The 20,722-nt window shown below is 40.9% G+C and overlaps 1 protein-coding gene across 1 annotated transcript; it reads left to right on the plus strand.

The window, feature by feature from the left end:
* The first annotated feature begins 66 nt into the window (after positions 1-66).
* Positions 67-19,476, plus strand: SEC62 (SEC62 homolog, preprotein translocation factor). Its single transcript, XM_080410528.1, has 8 exons — positions 67-195; positions 8,486-8,594; positions 8,997-9,102; positions 11,740-11,953; positions 13,633-13,725; positions 16,186-16,246; positions 17,169-17,288; positions 17,880-19,476. The coding sequence occupies exons 1-8, from the start codon at positions 160-162 to the stop codon at positions 18,344-18,346; spliced, it is 1,206 nt and encodes a 401-aa protein (XP_080266654.1). The 5' UTR covers positions 67-159; the 3' UTR covers positions 18,347-19,476.
* The last annotated feature ends 1,246 nt before the right edge of the window (positions 19,477-20,722 follow it).

Below are 20,722 nucleotides of genomic sequence, written 5' to 3' on the forward strand. Positions count from 1 at the left end.
CGCGGCGGGCTGAGGCGCTGAGGCGGGGCCGCCGCCGGGCGCAGTGAGGGGCCGAGGGGGCGCGGCCTTCCCGCCCCTCCGCCGGCTCCCGCCGCCTCTCGCGAGGCCGCCGCCCCCCCGCCCCGGGCTCACGTCAGCGGCGGAGCAGACGGGGACAACATGGCGGAGCGGCGGAGGCACAGGAAGCGGATCCAGGTAGCCGAGGCTCTCCTTCCATGCCCGGATCGCGCCCCTTCCCCAGGCGGCAGCTCCCCCTCCGCGCCCTCGGACTGGCCCGCTCCCGCCGGCTGGGCTGGGCTGAGCCGAGCCGGGCGGTCCGGCCGCCCCTCACAGCGGCTCCGCTCCCGGTTCCGCGGCCTCCCCGCCCCGACGCCGCGCCGTTGCGAGGTGGCGGCGGCGGGCGGGGCCGGGCGGCCCGCGGGAGCGGGCGGTGAGGGAAGCGCCCTGGCCTCGGCCGGGGCGGCGGGAGCCCCGCTGGGGGAGCGCCGCGCCGCACCGCACCTCGCTGAAAAGCCCGGGCTGGCACCGGGCGGCAGGTTTTCCGCGGAATTTTCTAGCAAATTCGTAAATCCTGGTCAATACTGAGGAAAACTGTGGCCCGCTGCGCGGCGGCGAAGCGCGGGCCGAGGAGCGTTTCGGGGGTGCCGCTGCCCTGGCGCCCAGGACCGGCCGCGGCCGGGGGCTGAGGGGCGGCCGGCGGGGGAACCCCGGCCCCGGCCCCTCTTTACGCGCGGGCCCGGCGGTGCTGCCCTCCCCCAGGCACATCGTCTGCTCGGTGGGCAGCGGGTGAGATTCGGAGCTGCTCCATGTCATCGCCCTGTTATCCGTGGGGCCTCACCGGCGCCCAGCACCCCGCAGTCCCCTCAGCCGGGCGCTGACACCCGGCGCGGCTCTTCCCAGCACGCGTAAGCAAAAGACATGGGACAGATGGTGTAAGCATCTTAAAAACAAACGTGCCCCAGCCAGGAAATGATGTGGTAAGGAAAGGAAATTTGTTTTTAGGAAACATAAACAAACAACCGTGTCTAAAAATAGTCCTAATCAGCTTTGAGTTAATGTTAAAATGTAGCGATGATTACGTGGTGTCGCTTAAAGGCAAAGTGGAAGCTTTCCTTACCTGAAGCCTGGACTTCACAATGTGTAACTTTAACAGTGGCTTTGTTACAGGGTTTTAAATGCATGCTACAGCATAGTTACATAGTCAACATAATACACATAACGTACATAGGCATAGTTACAGCCTCACTTACCATAATGCCTGTTACTGTTACGTATTATTAATGCTAAGCCTAAACTCTGTGTGTTTGGGATTTATTGCTCTGCTGTAAGTGGAGATAATATTAATGAGATAAATCATAGAGCCATTCAACAATGTAGACTTCATATATCATCTTTCTGCTTGGTTGCCCTCTCTCCTTTCCCATCCTTTTCCTTACTAGCCCACATTCCTGTCCTCTGAGAAGATGGAGATGTTCCTCTGCTTGTAATGGTTCCTCCCCCCCCCCCCCCCCCCCCCCCCTTAATTCAAATTACTGGGGGGATGGGAGGAGAAATGCAAAGAATAATTAATCAAAATCTTGTTAAGCAAGCTGTATCAATCACATTCAGTGAATTATCTTAAAACATTACAGATTTATTCTCTTTTCATAATCGTTACAGACTGTCCCTTACCAAGGATGACAACAGCTCAATAAAGCATCCATCGAAACCAAATTAAACATAATGTTTTGTGTACTGCTCAAGGCTGTGGTCTTGCAGGCACTTAAGGACTTTCCAGCCTGTTAGCAGTAAAAGTATTGCCCAGATTGTTAGTAATTATATCAATGTCTGGGTGTTAACGCTTCAGATGCAAGGTTATGACTGACCTAAGTTTGTGATAAAGTGTGCAGATAAAATGTGTATTGTGTCTTTAGTAATTTCCCAGTGTATTTCAACAACAATGGGAAGACAAGACAGCTAACAAAGAATACTGCTGAATGCCCAGAGCATGTTCTTAATTGGTCAGTGAATAAAACAACATGTATTTTTCTTGGTAGTTGGTTTTGGTGTTTCTTTTAACACTTTTTGAACTTTATTGACATAGTTACTGTATGATTATCACATTTCAGGATAATGTTGCAAGTTTCTCCTTTTAAAAAGGAGTGTGGGATTTTTACTTGTAGGTGTTTCAAGTGCTTTAGAAGTGTGTACATACTTTAGGATGATGTGTACCCCTTAGTAATGAGATTGTTTATCATACTGTGTGCAAGTCTGACATTTGAATACCCCATTGTCATTAAGTAGAGCTGTATTTCTTGACAAGAGTAAGGTTCTTAGGAGATGGTGTATTTAGCTGTAGAAGAGGCTGATGTAAGTAAGCATTCAGTTACAAATACTGTGTACAGAATCTGGGTTCTGAATAATTTTTCTGAAAGTTTCTGTCTGCCATCGAGATTGGAGTCATGGTAGCTCAATCAGCTAGCTACACATGAGAGATGAAAAAAGTCTCAGTAAAATAGTTCAAAGTTCTGTCAAGGCTACTTTCTGTGTTTTCCATTAGAAGTGTTAACAGAAAGAATGCATTTTATAGAAGGCGTTTTCATAAAAAGACACGTTGCCCAATCTGTATTGCCTAGAGTAGACTCTTCCTCTGGCAACGAGTTGAAAGTTGTGGAAGCTGCAGAAATCTTAACCTCAGAAGTTTGAATAAAGACATTTTAGAGGTAAAGTTTTTCAAAGTGTCATTCCTGATGGTAATTTAACTGTAATTAACATGGAGATTACTTGAGACATGCAGTAGTGAAAAGGGACTGGTCTGTAGGATGCAGATTGCTTGAGCCAGTGAGCTCCCACATGATTCAAATGTCTGAAATCAAGAATGCTTGCTGTATGTACAAGACTTAGAAAAGAAAAACAACGTATGTTGTCAGATGGCTAGTTTAATATCTTTTCTTTAGGCAGATATATCTTAAAAGATAGGAGATGTCTTTGAATGCTTGTTATTCCAGCAACCTGGTCAAAGCTATTTCATTTCCTTGAGAAAAAAATACAGTTCTATACGTACCCTGCAATACTCATTTAAGCACAAAATCTTCAGACTTGGTTACTTTGACAAGCATTCAGCTGGGTAACACGTGGCATTTGTTGGCAGGTCTGCAATTTGACTGTTAAGTAGGCATTAAGTTTTACTTAATTACATTGGCCAGATTCCACCATGCACAGTTTTATTCTGCCCATGTGAGGTTTTGTTTATCTTTGTGTTGCGATTAACAGCACTTGTATAGCACCTTAGTGCTGTGTCCTCTGCTCTAGAAACATTAATGCATATAAATACTGCTCTTATGAATAGAGAAAACAATTCTTAGGCAAATGTCTCACTGCAAATTGGTGGCTGAGGTGGCTCAATGTCGTCTAAATGCCATTAATGGCACATACTTTCCTTGTTGACTTTTTCCCCCTCTTGAATCACTGGATTCAAGCTTTGAGATTCTCCTGATGAAGATCATCTACTAATCAGTATTAACTTTTGTAGCCTACAGTTCTGTTGTGTCTTGGTTTGGGTTCTGCTGGAAGGAAAATGTGCAACAGCTGCATTGCTGCTTCCTGTGCTACAGCTTTTTGTGAATTGAGTATGGAAAGGAACTTCAGAAATGACAACAAAATGGTTTTACAGTAATGCAGATTATAATCCAGTTTGGCTGTTTATATGTATTTTCTCATAAATGCTAGTAAAGCTGAGTGGGGTGATACCAAAGGAGAATGGCTAAGTAACTTTGTTGAAAGTGAGTGGTATTGGATCATAGAGGAGGAAGAAACAAAGATGGGGTCCCCCCTGAAAAATAAGAATTAAAAATAGCAGACTCACTTGTGATTAAAACAAACAAACAAAAAAGTGATACTACTGTCGTCTGAACATCTGATTTACATTTTTGGAGGTGGGAAGGGAAAAAGTCAAAACAACTGGTCTGGGGTTAGAAGAGGACTGAAGCTGGCATGTTTTGGCTTCAAAATACTGTACATTGCTCCTTTAACATGTGTTTCAGAGCTTTGTATGTTTATAGCATTTGCTAAAAAAAATTAGTGATGGCTGAAAAGAAAGGAGGAAGAAAACACTTCTATTTTTAGAGGATATGTATAGGACAAAAAAAAATACCTGTCAATCTTTTTCTGTAAAGAAAAGTTAATGTCTTGTGGCTAGCACACAGCCACGGTAATCCAGAAGAACTGGTTTCTCTGCAAGGCTCTGCCAGAGTTTCTTTTAAGAGACCACAGGCAATCCATGTACTGGTCATCAGTGCAAGAGTTGGACAATTTTATGTTTATTAGTCACTGAAGAAAATATAGATGGAGTCCTAAGAGTAAACCCTAAGACCCTAACATGTGTGTTTCCCTCCTACCCACTCTCACCCAGTCATCTATCAAATCACACTAATTTGCGTGCTTTTTCTCTGTCCTACTGCACATTTTAGGCAATGTATAAACGGTTCAGCAAAATGGATGAGGAGTACCCACTCCCCTGCTACAGAACATCTTTTAGTCTTAAATCCTGAGAGTCAACAGGGAAAGGAAAAAGATAATCTTGTGATTCAGCTGAGCTTTGATGTGCTCAGACTGTCTTCAGAGAAGATAACACTAATGCAGTTGTAGTGTCCTTATAATGCGAGGAGGGTGTGAGGAATGGAACATGGAACGTGGCTTGACGGTGTCATTTTTGACATAGCCTCTCAGCTTGAAAAACAGGCTGCACGTGACAAATGTGCTTACATTTCTTCTTTTTCTTATCTGAAAACTGTATAAAACTTAGGCTTTGGAAGTCTTTTGTGGGGGATGGTGTTCGGAAAATCTAAGTTCTTACATCTAAGAGCAAAGAAATAAACTAGATATTCATTTTATTGAAATCAAAGAATTTTGATGACTCCTTTAAAACAGAGGAGTATAAATTCTTGTAATGTGTTTATCTGCACATGAAATAACTTGTTAGTGATAGTTATTATTTACTCTCCTGATTTTCCAGAAAACTTGTTTGCTTTACAGTGTTGAGGAAGGAAATCATCCTGTCTTGGGTTGTACCTATATTCTTGCAACTGTGTTGCAAAAGTTACAAAAAAATAAGAGTGAAATTTCAAACTGCAAATAAGCTCTGGCCTTATGACATCCATTGAGTGGTTCCAGGAGTAAGAGAACCTGAATAAGTCATACTTAGGTTCTAAGTGAGATGAGAGGGAAAAGGAAGCTCATGGGCACGCTAGTTATAATAACTCAGTTCAGATGGTTTTATTTTTAATGTATACAGGCTTCCTGGCTGCTGCAGACCCAGCTGGAGGTTGACTTAACTGGGAACTACATCACTGTATTGAAGGAAGTTCAGAATGCACTGTGCTATACTTTGATTTGGGAGATAGTGGTAAAAAAGTAATATGATTAGTTTTTTCTTTCACTTCAGTGGGTCTGAAAGGTCCCTGCGTTTGAAAATCTCCGTGTTCTTTTATGAATTCATATAAGACAGAATTTTATAGACATGCTTGAGAGTTATTCTTAAAAAAATTAAAGTATCAGTGCATTTCTATAAAGTAGGTAGGCTGAGCACTGCTTTTCCTGTCTTCCTGTAGGTGGAGTTCTTCTGTCTAGATAAATAGGAAATTGGGTTTGATTTTATTTTTAATGGCATTTTTCCAGAGTCTGTAAATTATCAGGGATCATAAATCTCTAAATTTTACATGCTGTCTAGTGACAACATGCATTTTTTGATACATAAAATGAAAGTAGATGCAAGGGTCTAAAACAATATATAGAGCAGAAGTATTTGGAAACTTGACACTATCCAATTTTTTATTAATTGGAAACAGTTTAGTTGTAGAATTTTAATTGAGAAAACATTTTACAACATTACAGTAATACATTCCCTGAGATGTTTCCTGAATCTTTCTGTCTTTCCTATAAAAGAACACTTTAAATATCAGGAAGTTTTCATATGCTTTGTAAGACTGTCGTGTATTTTAAAGCTTTATAATTTGTTGAGAACTACCCCTTGATTAATTTGTATAATTTTCTAAATGTGTAAGGAGGTGTCAAGTGCCTTGGTTTTGGCTAGTATTATAGTTGAACATAAAGATCAGTTGAACTGTGTCTTTAAAAAGTTGTGCTTAGGATACTGAAATTTTCAGTGATTTTGTTGATTTCACTTTATGATGAAATACTATTTTCTGTCAGTCATCTGTTTTAATATTTTAACAAACCTGGCTCTGTAAATAGAGGGATGAAAATAGGGTGAAAAATGGGGATTAAATTGGAGGGGAAACTTTCTCAGAATGAGCTCAGGAAAACTGTGGCAGTCTCTCTCACAGGGAAGCTTTTTTTGTTTGGGGTGTTAGGAAGCTATCCCACAGAAAAGGACAAAGGGATAGATAGTAAGGAGCAATTACAAAAAAATAATCTGGTGCTGGCCACTGCCTGTGTAGTGCGTCGCATGACCTAGCCGAATCATAAATATTTTAGGAAGAAGAAAAACCTAGCAGAGAGGAGTTACTCATATCTGTGTTATATGTAGCTTCTCTGACTGTTTCACTGTCCGTGTGTGAACAACAGCATTTGCCCTTGTGAATTGTTCCACATTTATCTTGCTGGTAGGAAATACCAGAAAAGCGTTATTTTGAAACACAATTGCTGTATGTAGCCATTAGGCTCCATGGTACCTTAGCATGTGCCCCCTACGGTAAATGGTACACATTTGTTCGTGCACTTTAAATGCGTTGTAACTCATTTTATTGCTATTAAACCAAATCTGGTTTGGTACCAAATTTGGTAGCATCATCAGTGATTTACAATTACTGGTACAACTGTACCATATAAGGGGACATCAAACCACAGTATATAAATTATGTGCATACATGCACTGCAGTTAGTGAATAGTTTTCCATGAGTTACCTGGTGTTTTGTACAGATTTTTAAAATTTAAAAAGAAAAAAAAAAAGAATTGAACAGAAGAGTTAGGAGTTAATGTAATCCGTATGAGGATTGTTAGGATCATCTGGCTTAATTTGAATGCATGTTTTTGAAACTGACTGGTGAGTGTGACAGCAGATTTTTGCATACATAAGAACAACTTAGACTTTAAAAAAATAATCTTAGAACTAACAAACTACAGAGTCTTTTGGTCATTTGGATATCTTGTATCTGTATTAGTCTCCTTAAAATTGTCCTCAAATAGGAAAAACAACAATCTCCTGGAGGAGGATAATTCATTAACCAGTTGATTTTGAAAGTTAGCTGTGCAAACTGTTGAAAATTAACAGCTCTCACCATCTGAAGTTTTTATTCAGGTGTAACAACATCTATCTGACCTTGCATTTCCACTTAACGTGCTTCTTGCGTTACTACGATTATACATCTTAAAAGCAGTAATGGAGGTTCTGTGTTTATTGACCTTTAGAAACATTATGTCTTTAAATAGAATCTTGGAATTCTATGTATTTCTGTAAATCACCAATCTGTTTTCTGGCTTCTGTAGTCTATTTCTTTGGCCAGCATGAGAAGAATAGGTACAGAAAAGGTACTGCCAGTCTGAAAAGATGTCCTAGCATTTCCCTGTTATTGATCCTCAAGGAGCAGGGGGATTTGGAGAATTAAGCCTTACTGCTTAAAATAACTCTTATAGAAAGGAATTTGGAGAAAGTTTGCATGAGTCAGTAATATGCCAAATCATACTTCACAAAAGCTATACTTTCGTGAAGCAGGAGCAGAAAGGTCTTCCTTTCCTGATTACGAATATTAGGTCTTAATTTTACATAATTGAAAATGCCCATCTCTGTCCTTCTGCAAGTTGGCAAATGTACAGGATTTGTGAACGTGTGCAGACTAAGGGTTCCCTTGTAAAACAGCTGTTTCGATGTTTGTGTATTTCATCCTGGTGCGCTTCATACTAATGTTCCCAGTCTCTAGATAGGAAGAACCTCTTCAATGGCACTCTGAAGTTTAAGTCATTTTGTAGTCATGCAGTGGTACTGGCATTTTCTAGCCAAACCTTTCAATTTCTTTTCAGCATGGTTTTTCTCCTCTTTCATATGGAATTCAAGCTGCTTTGTATTCTGTCAGCATGCCTACATTGTTGTAATTTCATACATACTCATTCCTTGCTGTTGTTTTTCTTTGCTCTCAGCTTCACAACTGTTTTCATCCAAGCTTGTGTGCCTTAAGCAGCTTTCCGTGTGCCCAGTGCTTTCCTCTTAGTTCCACCTTTAGTCTGCTCTTTTTACAGAGCTGTTAAAGGAGTTCATAGTTGTAACCTTCAGATCATCTAACTTAAGAATTCCTGCTCTTTTGCTTTATGTAGACAGACAGTTCTTGTGAAAATAGGTCAAGTGATTTTTCCCATCTTTTACATTTTATTTGTTATTTATACATTGCCATAAAATAATAAAGACTTTGCCATATCTGATTTTTTGATCCTAAATGAGTAATTTTCCCATGTGTTTAAAACTGTATTAATTTTGGACTTTTACCATTGTAGGAGGTCGGTGAGCCATTCAAAGAGGAGAAGGCTGTTGCTAAATACTTACGTTTCAACTGTCCAACAAAATCCACCAACATGATGGGCCACCGAGTTGATTATTTTATTGGTAGGGTTACTTTTAACCAGAGAATGACATTTTCTTCTAACTTTGTATTTGGGGGTGTTGTGTGTGGGGGGTGCTGCTTTGTTTTTATTATTAGTGCTTTGTCTGATAAGTATTGATCTTTTAGTTTGGTTTTGAAAACTTATTAGGCATTAGATAGTCATAAAATTAATCTAATTGGCCTGAAGAAAACACAGTAAACTTTTTGCTCTGTGATTTAAAGGTGTGCAGTTGTCAAGAGTAATTTATTTCAGAATAGCGGCTAGTCTTACTTTTAAAGATTGAGCAGATGCAGAATATTACCAGGACTGACTGGCTGGTTGGTGTAGTTCAAGGAATATAGACTAAACGTTAAAATAAATGTCATTAATTTAAATTAATTTTTAATTCCATTTTCCCTTCTAGCCTCAAAAGCTGTGGATTGCCTCCTGGATTCTAAATGGGCCAAGGCAAAGAAAGGAGAAGAGGCTTTATTTACAACCCGAGAGTCTGTAGTTGATTACTGCAACAGGTACAACCTAGCTTAATTCATCAGTTTTATTAATTAATACAGTTGTCAAGGTGTCTTAGTTGTTTAGGAACCAATTTCACTTAGCCTTCGTATACTCTAAAACATTTGTGGTTGTATGTAGAAGTAATTATTGTATTTTTATTACTGTGTTTGAGGGTGGAAACAAAGTAGTTTTGCCCTCTTTGTTCTCAAAACTCTCTCATGCTTTGATTATGCCGCTTGGGGCAGCAAGATGAACAAAATTATTTTCCTAAATTTTTTATTTATTTTAAATTAGTAGGGTCAGAGCTGTCAAATATCTCCTTCCCATGGATCTAGTGTGCTATCATGGCAGGAGCTGGACATTGAGGTTCAATTTATGCCTCTCAGGTGGTATATCCCTGCTGCTTAGTGCAGTCTTAAGTGCTTAGTTAGTTGAATGGCATGTTCTGACTATAACTCATTCAGGGCAGACACATAGGGTTAAGAGGACTGCCTACACTTGGAAAGCTCTGCTTAGAAATGAAGAATATGGGTAATATTTAGTCCATTTTTTTTTTTCTCTCCCCTCCCCTGGCCTCTTTTAGATAGCCATCCAGCAAGGTGAGATACTTCCCCCCCAGTTCCAGGGCTGATTCTGTGTTTGAACTTTAATCCTTTTGCTGATTTCTTCAAGAAAGTTTAGAAGAAAGTATTATTTTAATGCAAGCAGAAAAATAAGTTTTCCTTTCCAAGATCTTTGGACTGAGGTAGGAATCTGTATGCTTGTTCTTCAGTTGCTAAAGCATCAGATGAGACAACAGTTGGTTAAGTTGTTCAGCTCCAGCATTGTAAAGAACACCTGTGTAGTATACAAAGAAAATCAGTTCAACCCTCTGTTCTCTGGCACTGATTTTTATCATTTATTTAGTATCATTTCATGACCTGATGATCCATTTGGCACCATACCATGTCTGCAGTTCAGTTTCTCTTGCTAGCTCCTATACTGCTAATCGCTCTAAGGCCACCTTTGGTCACTGAAGCTGTTTTCAGAGGTTTGAACATTAGCACTGTCTACTTCCTTTGCCTTTTGGAAAGGGTGGAAGAATATCTTAATACAGAAATAATCTCTTCAGTATAAGAGGCTGCTTAGGCTCTTACTCGTATTAAAAACAAGTACCTTAACTGTCTTGGTGTGGCTATTGCTTGTTTTACTCATCCTATCAAACAAAAATCAACTATCAGATCCTGTTCCTTCACCCTGTGTCAATTGCATCGATGAGTTGCATATTTAAAACGGGTTACTAACTGAATTCGTAATGTTGTTCCAGTAGATAACATCACCCAGTACACTTACATATTGATCTAAGTTCAGTAGTTTTCTCTTGAGGGGGTTTGTTCACAAATAACCTGCATCAATAATGCTTGGTTCAGCAGTTCTATAGAGGGTTAACAAGTTGGGAATCGGCAAGTAATCTAGACTTGGTTAGTTACGTCAGGGTCTGCCCAGCTTCAGGACCTGGCTGTTGGCCATGCTGGTACTATGGCTGCATGCTCTGAGCAGTAGATCTTGCAGAGTCCTGTCTCTTTATATTCCATCAGAGGCAGCTCCTGCTAGTGAAAGAGCTGTCCTGCAGGCCAGGCCTGTCTGTGGGCTGCTCTGTACCTGAGCCCCCTAAACTTCCAGCTGTAAAGAAAAGTGGTTTCTCCCAAACAAGCAATTTTCTGTTGCTAGAAAGAGAATCCGTGTCAACAATTGTCCAAAGGGACGGTTTTTTATATATATAAAACCAAACCAACTCTGCATAATAGTCAGCATGCACATAAGTTTGATTGGTAGAATGCCTTCTCTCTCTTTAGCGAGTTTTCCTACTTTAACAAGCAGTCCAGCGTAAGGATTTGGTCTGCAGCAAGAGATGAAAGAAATCAAGGACAAATCAAATTGATTTGATGCATAGGATCAGGATTTTCAGTGTGAACGTGTGCTTGGATTTCACACCCCACTGCTTCCTCTCAGTCTGAAGGGCAGTATTCTGTGTGGCTCTTCCTATTCTGAATTCGGCTACGATCCTTTCAAGGACATTATTTGTTGGTGACAGCCTTGCAACTACAGAGTACTACTTCCTGGTGCCCAGCTGGCCATATATATACTTGCTATAAGGTATGTTTGTAGCTGACATGAATGGAATGCTTGCATATGTTCCACAGTTTCAACAGGGTGATTTTATTCATTGTGCACCACTTACCAAGAAAATTGATAAGCTATGTGCCTGCTTTCTTATTTTTGCTGTGAAATACATTGACGTGGACTTGAAAATAAATATTGGATGGAGTTGCGTTAATAGAAAGGATAATTAAACTGACCTGGTGGCTTTCTCCATCCTACAATTTCTGTATTCATCTATATCTATGCAAAATTCCACCACAGAAATGTATGGGGTTTACCCAGTTTCGAATGGATGAACAACCAAAACAAAGCAAGAGGTGAGACATGGGATACTTAGGTCTGGTGTATTTAGTTGTAAATACAGCAGATGAAGGTGACCTCTGTCCTTCAGTCATGCTATTCATGATTGTATTAGATCCATGATCTAGAGTGGTATCTAATAACATGATTGAGTGTAAATGTGGTTATCACAGCCACACATAAATGTATCATTTAACTTTTTCCATCTTGAGACTCCTGAAAAAACAGTTCTTTCATCGAGCATTGAAAGTGATGAAAATGAAACCTGACAAGGATACAAAGAAAGAAAAGGAAAAAGGAGGGAAGGCTGAGAGTGGGAAAGAAGAGGAGAAAAAGAGCAAGAAGGAAGGTGGCAAAGATGAAAAAGCTAAGAAAGAGAAAGAAAAGGAAAAGAAAAAAGATGGTGAAAAAGAGGAGTGTAAAAAGGTAAGTCTTGTCTGTAAGAGAACAGACAAACCTGTAACAGGGAATACATTAACTGATTGTTAAGGTTACATTGGCTTAAAAATATAGTTAGCTGTCCTAAACTGTGACATACCTTTTTTTGCCTGTTTCCATCTCAAAAATATACTGCTTTCTTTTTTCTTTTGGATATTTTTTTTCTTTTGTTTTGTTTTTCAACTTTGGAGTAGTTCAGGTTTTGATCTAGATCCAAAAAGAGGCTTCAGCTGGGCCTTTATGTACCTCATCATCTCCTAATGTGGGCTGAGTTGATCGAAAACCGCTTCTCTTCAGCTACAGCAGGCAATGATACTTTGTACAAGTGTATGTTAGCGTAGAACGACACATACGCATGTGACCTAATATCCAAGAACAGTGCAGCTGCGCTAGTGAAAACAAAAACAATTTTGCCGTGTTTGTTGATAAGAATGTTTGGGATGTAATGTTTGATACTCGGTGCTTGTAAATAACTCTGTACTAGGGGTCTGGTTTTGTGTATGACAGCTGCATTACTAATCTGCATAATGCCTAGTTTTCACAGACTTCTGATTTACTTTCTTTAAAGTTCAAACTACTATTACGGTACAAGTTTTCATGTGTATTTTCATGTTTTCATTTTCATTTATTAGTGGAACAGAATTCCTAAATTAAAATGTTAGGAACCTGCAGTAGAAACTTGATGAGGATGCGTTTTTTCTTCTGTATGCTGTGGTATGAATCTGGTGAGAGTTAGTAGGGTTGTGCACAAAAAGTTACTCCCTTTCAGACACTCCTAAGCGAAATGATGGCGCATTTAGTGAGAGGTATAGCCTACATGTACAAGAGCCTAAATCTCAGAAGAAAGCTACGTGGCTAATAAAAGAATTAGAAACAAAACTATCTTGCTGCCAGTCTAAACACAGAAGTCAATATAAGATTACTGAACGCTTGAGGTATGCTGATTATGCTAAAATACTGATTGTGGAAGTTACGAACGCCTCTGATTCCCTGGCATCTGGAGAGTTAACTTTATTAAATGTAATACTAATTTTTAAATTAATCGTTACTTATTGAACTGAAATTTTAGTGTTTTATATAAGCCAGTGGGTAGTAATTTGAACAACAACACAGGACAAAAATTAGAAACATAATTTCAAGCAAAGCAGTAAGCAAGGAGAAGGAAACAGGAACCAGGGAAGAGGAAGCACAAGATCCAAAAAGCAATTGAGGAGGACAGAGAATAAACAGGCAGAAACTGATTCTGAAGGGATGCCCATGTGGTAAATATGGCACCAAGGTACCAAATAATTCTAATAAAGTTAGTTATCATGAAGTGTTGTACCTTGTTCTTGGTCTGTGTGCAGACTTTGTTAATATTGGAAGAGCTTTGCTATGCGTTTGAAGACATAATGTAATCCTGAAGCCATAGTCTAGTCCTTATACACTAACTAAAAATAAAATTTCTAATTTCTCTTTGCTTAGTTTTCCTTTATTTTTAAAGTACCCTATTGGTAAAAAATGAGAACAGGAGGAAATGAAGCATCTTCACTTTAAAAAAAAAAAAAAAAGTGAATGTGATCTTAGGTTTGTGAAAAGTTATCAGACTCAATATATTAAAGTACTAGAAATTAAAACCTCCTGATGTTTTTAGTTTTTAAATATATGTAGTATGTGTTTGTCCTCAGGACGAGACCCCAGGAACACCCAAGAAAAAGGAGACTAAGAGGAAATTTAAACTTGAGCCACATGAAGACCAAGTTTTCTTGGATGGAAATGAGGTAAGATTCACAGGTACTTTCTAACTTTTAGTGTCAATGTACTGTTGTCAGATAATAGGTTAATTTACTGGATTTCTGCAAACTGCTTCCAGTCACGTTGAAAGAAAAATTAATGGCAGTGTGATGGCTGATCTTGAAGCACAAGATTTTTTTAGATATTTGTAGGAAGGTTAGAGGGAGATAAATGTAGGGTAGTAACTAAAAAAATCTAAAAGAAAACCTAATTAGTTTACATATTAGTGGCCATGAGGTGAAATGTTTGTTGTTGGGGTGTAACGGGGCGCTGGAGCAGGCTGCCCAGAGCAACTCTGCAGCCTCTGTGCGCAGAGGCTTTCAAGACCAGAGGGAGTAAACCCTTGAGCAACCCCGGGTGGGCCTCACAGCTGACCCTGCTTTGAACAGGAGGGTGGACCACAGACCTCCCGAGGTCCCTTCCAACCCAGATTGTCCTCTGGCTGCTGTCATGCTGAAATATTTCTAAACAAAACACAAGCCTTTTAGAACATCATGTTCAATCACGGAAGGGGAAATAAAAAATCTCTGCCACCCAGAGGGTGCCTGACTTTGTGGTCTGAGCAGATGTGTGATGCTTTAGGCATTCCTGAATTCTCATCCTGGCTTTACCACTGAAATTGTGGTTTAAAATACTTCTCTGTACTTTGCCTTCCTGGAAGGCAGAGTATTTATTTTTTTAACAGCTCTGTAATGTACTGAGTCATATTTGTGCTTTTAACATTTGGGAAAAGTGAAAGGTCTTTTACTTACAAAAGCAAAATTACACTGTGCTCTGTGTTGATGCTGTGTCACTGTACTGGGATCTCCCCTCAGATTCCTGTATACCTTTGGTTAGAAAACAGGTGGCAGTGAGCTCTGTAAATAAATCACTTGTGCAGAAATTGTACTTTTATGTCTCCTTATTTTACTCAGTCCATTCTTCTACAAGCTGCCTTGCTCTGTTTCATCCCACCTCTTGTAGAATCACACCTACCTCTGATCCTCCTTATTGTCTTGTACATGGAGTAACCAGGACGGCTTGTGGCATTCCAAATGAGGGTGCAGTACTGCACATGCACTATAACTGTGATTACAGCTTGTTTTAACATTGTTTACTTTTTTGTTTGTTAATGAGCTGACTTTTTTAAGAACTGCAACTCCCAAGAGCTTTTTTTTTAGTAGTAGCTAATTTAGAGCCTATCCTTGTGTATTTACATTAGAGCTGGTTTTTTTCCTTTTCTTCATTATATTGCGCTTATAAACACAAGATGTTACACTATCTTATTGCCCAGTCACCAGTTATGGCCTTCCGTTTGTTGGGCTCACAGAACAGTTGACTGGCAGCAGAGCTACACTTGCGTATGGTCAACTTTCACACCCTGTGAGAAGCAGAATATTAAATACTTGTTGCATCACACTGAAAAACTATATTGCTGCCTCTAAGGTGTCCTCCTGGTAGTTTGTATTAACGCGCCTGCTCTGAGGTTGCTGGTTTCTAGTAATCTGCTGCTTTTCACAGTTAATAGCTAAGATTCCAACTGTTTAGTTTGGTAAGAAAAAAAAAATGCAGTTTTTCCAGTTCAGAAAATCCTGCATTTCACCATTAAGTGTTTTTTTTCAATAAGGCTGAGCAAATCTGATTCGAATGGATCCGCAGTTCTCACACAACCATTTGGTACTGAGTGTTGCAGCTGCAGATATTTAGAGAACGGAGGGTACAGTTACACTCCCCTGCGGCCATCAAATGGGACTTGAGTGGAACTGAGTGTTTCAGCTGGTTGCTTTGTTCCACACGTTCAGTCTGGTGTCTTCCTCTTAAGTGCATCTCTTCAAAGCTAAAGTACTTTTTGTTTCCACTTGATGGATCTGAGAAACTTTTTATCTTTTTACAAGTGTTTTGGCTTCATGCTGAACAACATTAATGACTAAAGATGAAAACATACCTTGATTTGGTGATATTTCTGAATCTTTCGCTTCCCCATCAGTTTTACTGTCTGATTGTTTTCCTCAAGATTTTACATCATCTATAAATTACTCTGGCTAGAACTTTTTTTTTTTTTTAGAAGTAATTCTTTGAGAGATCCAGTCTGAGGTTTCCACTGTTCCTCTTCCCCTCGCAGCTGGAAGCCCCAGCAGCACCGTGTCCTTAGGCCTCCCACCAGGAGGCTCAGACTATAGCCGGCACAGAGCTAAGGGAACGGTGTGGGCAGGCAGGCCTGCAGCCCCGGGGCTGGCTGTCTCCTTCTGCACCTCTTGCACTGGGGGAAACCGGTTTCAAGTCCTGTTCGAAGTGTAACCTGAGTTCCCACGATACGTGACCCCTGCCCTGCTCCGCTGCCCTGGCACGGTACTGACCTCAGCGCCAAGTGCTACAGCGTGGCAGCACACATTTGGATGAGGGAATAAATGAAGCCGTTCATCAGAGAGCTAGTTTTCCAAGTGTAAATCAGATTATTTCTGTTGTAGGTGTACGTGTGGATCTATGACCCCGTTCACTTTAAAACTTTTGCCATGGGACTTGTACTTGGTAAGTTACGAGTAGAAACGGGTGAGCGCATCCTAAGTGTAGGCACAGTGTCAGCAGGCCTGTTTGTCCTTGGGGAAGTTTGTCTTTTTCCTGGACAAAGTTTTGCTCTTCAAGTTTCAGCCTGATTTGATACCAATCATATTACATGAATTTTGATCTCAGGGTGGAGGGGGCTACACATGGTGAAAAGGAAAAGCTGAAACATGCTTTAGCAGATGTCTGAACATGCACAAGTTTGCAAGCTGTTTATTTCTGTTGCTTTTAGCTAACAAGTTGTTCAGTTGGCAAATGTGGGCTATGTAAACATGTGAAAGATGTTAAAGGAGTTATTTTAAACTGTGAATGATACCTTTCTGACTCTAAACTTGTATTTGTGTAGGGTAACCCCAATCAGCTAATTTTATTTTTCAAATCTGAATCATTGTTGATGTTAACTGACATTCAGTGGGCTAACAGATTGTTCACTGTACTGCTGGCCTAATACCCTTGACGTGTACCTTCCAGCTTCCTCACCTGGAGAGAACCACCTTTCCTGGGAATCAGTGTCACCCCCTGGGGCTGTGCTCAGGCCTTTGACCTGTCCTTGGGGCCACCATGACCCCCACCCAGCTCCCTGCGCCCCTTTTCTGCTGCACTGGTTAGAGGCAGCTCTCTGCCCACCTTTCTGCTCATGCCCTCTGCTCAGAGGTGCTCATTGCTGCGCTGCCTAAGCACAGTGACGTAGAGTTGCTGGATGTGGCATCTCTCTGCCCAGAATGAAAACAGGAGTGGTGAATCTAGACAAGGTTTCAGTCAAGGCCTGAAATACTGTCAGTAACTCGCGCTGTGCTGAGCCAGTATCTGGAACAAACAGTGAGCCTAGAACATTTAAGTATGTACCGGGAAAAACTAATTGTCATTTTCTTCTTATCTTTCTATGCAGTGATTGCTGTTATAGCTGCAACTCTGTTCCCGCTCTGGCCAGCAGAAATGCGTGTTGGTGTTTATTACCTCAGCGTAGGCGCAGGCTGTTTTGTCGCCAGTATTCTTCTTCTTGCCGTTGGTGAGTGTCAGTCACCTTGACTTCATCAGCCGGTGAAGTCCAAACCGGCAGAGACAGCTCGCTGCTTAAACGCTTCCCAGGCTGGTGTCAGCGGGAGCCGCGCTGGTCCTGCCTATGCGTTTCCCTCCTGGCCACTGGGTGTCGGAGTTGTGCCACAGAAAGAGAGAAATCTCAGCTTGTGTCACCTGTTGGGTCATCGAGATTTATCCGCTGCCTGTTTTTAAAAAACAAACAAACAACAAAAAAACCAAAGGGGACAAAACAAACCCAAGAGCTGTACCTGAGGCCAGATTCAGTGGTGAAAGTGGTGTCACTGGGATTTTAAAGCTTGCTTTGGCTCACGTTTCTGTTGCGGAGGGGATGAACAGCTAAATCACAGATGAGATGCGTGGTGAACAGGGTGGGGGAGATGTGGTGGGAACAAACCGTTCCACGATGCCATTGCAGAATGAGAGGCTTCCCCCAGGCTCACTCCTGTCACTGGCTTGGGGTGGCTGTTAGCAGCGGGCATCTCTTACACCATAGTTACACATTGTGTATGTTTATTATAAACCCCAACATTTCCCGAGTTGTTGTTCTTTTTTTATACAGCTCGCTGTATCCTTTTCCTTATCATCTGGCTCATCACTGGAGGAAGGCATCACTTCTGGTTCCTGCCAAACCTGACAGCGGACGTGGGATTCATTGACTCCTTCAGGCCCCTGTACACACATGAATACAAAGGACCAAAAGCAGACTTAAAGAAAGAGGAAAAATCAGAATCCAAAAAGCAGCAAAAATACGACAGTGAGGAGAAATCAGATAGCGAGAAGAAGGAAGAGGAGGATGGGAAAACAGAAGCAACGAGGAACTCTGGAACAGACGGCTCGGGAGGAGAGCGACATTCAGACACTGACAGTGACAGGCGCGAAGACGACAGGTCCCAGCACAGTAGTGGAAATGGAAACGACTTTGAAATGATCACAAAAGAGGAACTGGAACAGCAAACAGATGAAGGGGATTGTGAGGAGGAAGAGGAGGAAGATACCGAGAGTAGGCCTTCACATGAAAAATCATAACTCACTGTGGTTTGGGGACTGAGTATGTGCAAATGGTTGGATTTTCTTTGTTGGCTGATCACCAAAACACAGACCATACAGTAGCATCTTTGTTTGCTGAAATATACGTGTTACCAAACAGTTTTATATCTAGTTCCTTCATTTTTTTTTAACCATTAACTTGATTACTTGGTACTATGTTAATCATTAATATCCATTTACAGAAGTTTTATCAATCTGACAAGTTTTCTATTGATTGATAGATTGCCCAGATCATCTTCAAACAAACTGAAAAACAATAGTTTTCTGGTACTTGCATAACTGGTCAATTAGTTTAGCTTCTCAAACTTGCTTTTGTAAAACAGGTAAAAGTTGAATGACCAAATCTCAGATAATTCCTAGTTATACTCATTTGATAGCTAGTTAGGTAAAGCCCTTCTTAGCCCACAGCTTTCTTGATATTTTTCTTGATTTTGTTTTCGAAAGATTGTGAAAACTTTCCTAAGAAAACTAGTTTTAGCAGAAGTATTTTGCTGAAAATATAAAAGCTGGTAGTGCTGAATTTGGCTGCCATGTTCTCTGTTTCTCCAGACTGTGTGCCAGCAACTGAGGAAATCCAAACTGGTTTTGTACATCTGGTTCAGAGAAAGCTGTCATCTCCAGCAGGTGAAGGAAGCAGCATGGTTTGGAAATTATGGCTGTTTTCTTTCTCCTGCTCCATCATAATTAAAAAAGAAAAATGTATTCTGTACATAATTTACAAATAAAGCAAACCATTTACTTTAACTGCTACTTATTATTTAGAGATTTGATCCAGCATTCAGTTTGTATTATTAAAGCCATTTTGTGGTGTATCTATCAGAGAAATGCAAGTCAAGAGGACCTCACAGAATATTTGTGTATGATTGGTAGCTGTTCCACAAGAGCTTTAGTTTTGTGCCAACATTCCATGTATTTGAGTATGAGTAAATTGATCTTTATTAAATGAAAGCAAACAACATAGCTGTATGTATGCCTTAATGTTAAAACTTTCTATGTTCTGGAACTGGAATACTTTTTAAACTGAAGAGGCAGGAGAGTATTCATCTGTTCAGAAATGTAGGTAACTCAAAGCTAATATGAAGTGACCATTAATAATTTGTTTATAAATATCTTGGAGTAGTTTGTGCGGTTTCTCTTACACATCCCTTTCTGCTGGACGTTTGGAGGATGTACTGGATGTTTTGGTTAAGACTTGGTATCATTCCTCTAGATGACTTTAACCGTAGATTTGATCATCTCCCGAACCTACTTGAAGATAAGGGTAAGCTCGACGTTTTAATAAGTGACTTGGAGAACTTTTTTCCGTATCCTAAATTGATTCCCCTCCCTTCCAGCATCAGCATTTTGGATGAAGATACTAATTTTTCAGATCACGCAAATATATACATCATAACGGGTGCATTGATAAACAATTTATGAATATGATGTACTTGCTTCTGGAATATCCTGAATATTTACTCCATAAGGAAACAGATAAATTGGATCACTTTTTTATTAATATAGCAAAAAATTAAAGGACCCATTACCTAAACAGATGACTCCTGGACACTTATGTGTTATCACTGATTAAAATAGCTAACACGGACCTGTTGCTGCCTTCCATACCTCGCTCAGGTTGGCACGATGCGATGGTGAAGCATCTTGACTGACAGCTGCCTTTTCGCTCCCTCAGGCCGCTGGGTCAGACCCTCTTTGCTCGCGCAGAGGCTGGTTTTCCTTTCTGCTTGTGTCTCACATCCTCGCGTCTGGCGCTGAGGACAGAGCTGCCTTTCTGTGCCAGCATCTTCAGCTTGGTGGCTCTGGAATTCACAGTGCGGCTGTCCTGAAGAGCTGGCGCTACGGCTTGCGTGGTAACTTGCTTCTTACCATGCAAGTGCAAAATTCTAAAAATCTCTGTACTGAAGACATGCTGGCAGTTCACGTTGATAGATTCCCGCTGGTTCCGACGGGAGCCAAACCACGGGTGGCTAAACCTGCATGCCCGTCTTCCAGAAGCTATTTATCAATTAGCACTGGGGAGAGCACTGCAGGGCACGTGCACTGGCAACGTGTCGAGCGGCGGGCAGCCAAGTCACTGCCAGTTTTGGAAGAAATGAACGCGGTGGATTTCAGTTGTTTCAGGTACAAGTGAAATAACTTCTTAAGGGCCTTGCTGAGGAAGTAGAAGTTGAAATGGTCAGATAACCAACACTTCAGTAACTTCCTGTTAAGTGGATGCATGCGATATGCCAGCGCTACCCACCTGCAGCCTGGGGACAAGTGTCTGCATCTCAAAATGATCAAAAATTTGTACTGTCACCTTAATAGAACCCAGGCTCGCACAGCTGCAGACACTGAGTGAAACTGTTTCACTTC

This window comes from Falco punctatus, assembly GCF_963210335.1.
Source record: "Falco punctatus genome assembly, chromosome: 13".
Classification (NCBI taxonomy): domain Eukaryota; kingdom Metazoa; phylum Chordata; class Aves; order Falconiformes; family Falconidae; genus Falco; species Falco punctatus.

Coding starts and splice junctions, on each gene's coding strand:
- SEC62 (XM_080410528.1), top strand. CDS start 160: ATGGCGGAGCGGCGGAGGCACAGGAAGCGGATCCAG. Junction 11,954..13,632: donor AAAAAGAGGAGTGTAAAAAG/GTAAGTCTTGTC, acceptor GTTTGTCCTCAG/GACGAGACCCCAGGAACACC. Junction 17,289..17,879: donor TATTCTTCTTCTTGCCGTTG/GTGAGTGTCAGT, acceptor TTTTTTATACAG/CTCGCTGTATCCTTTTCCTT.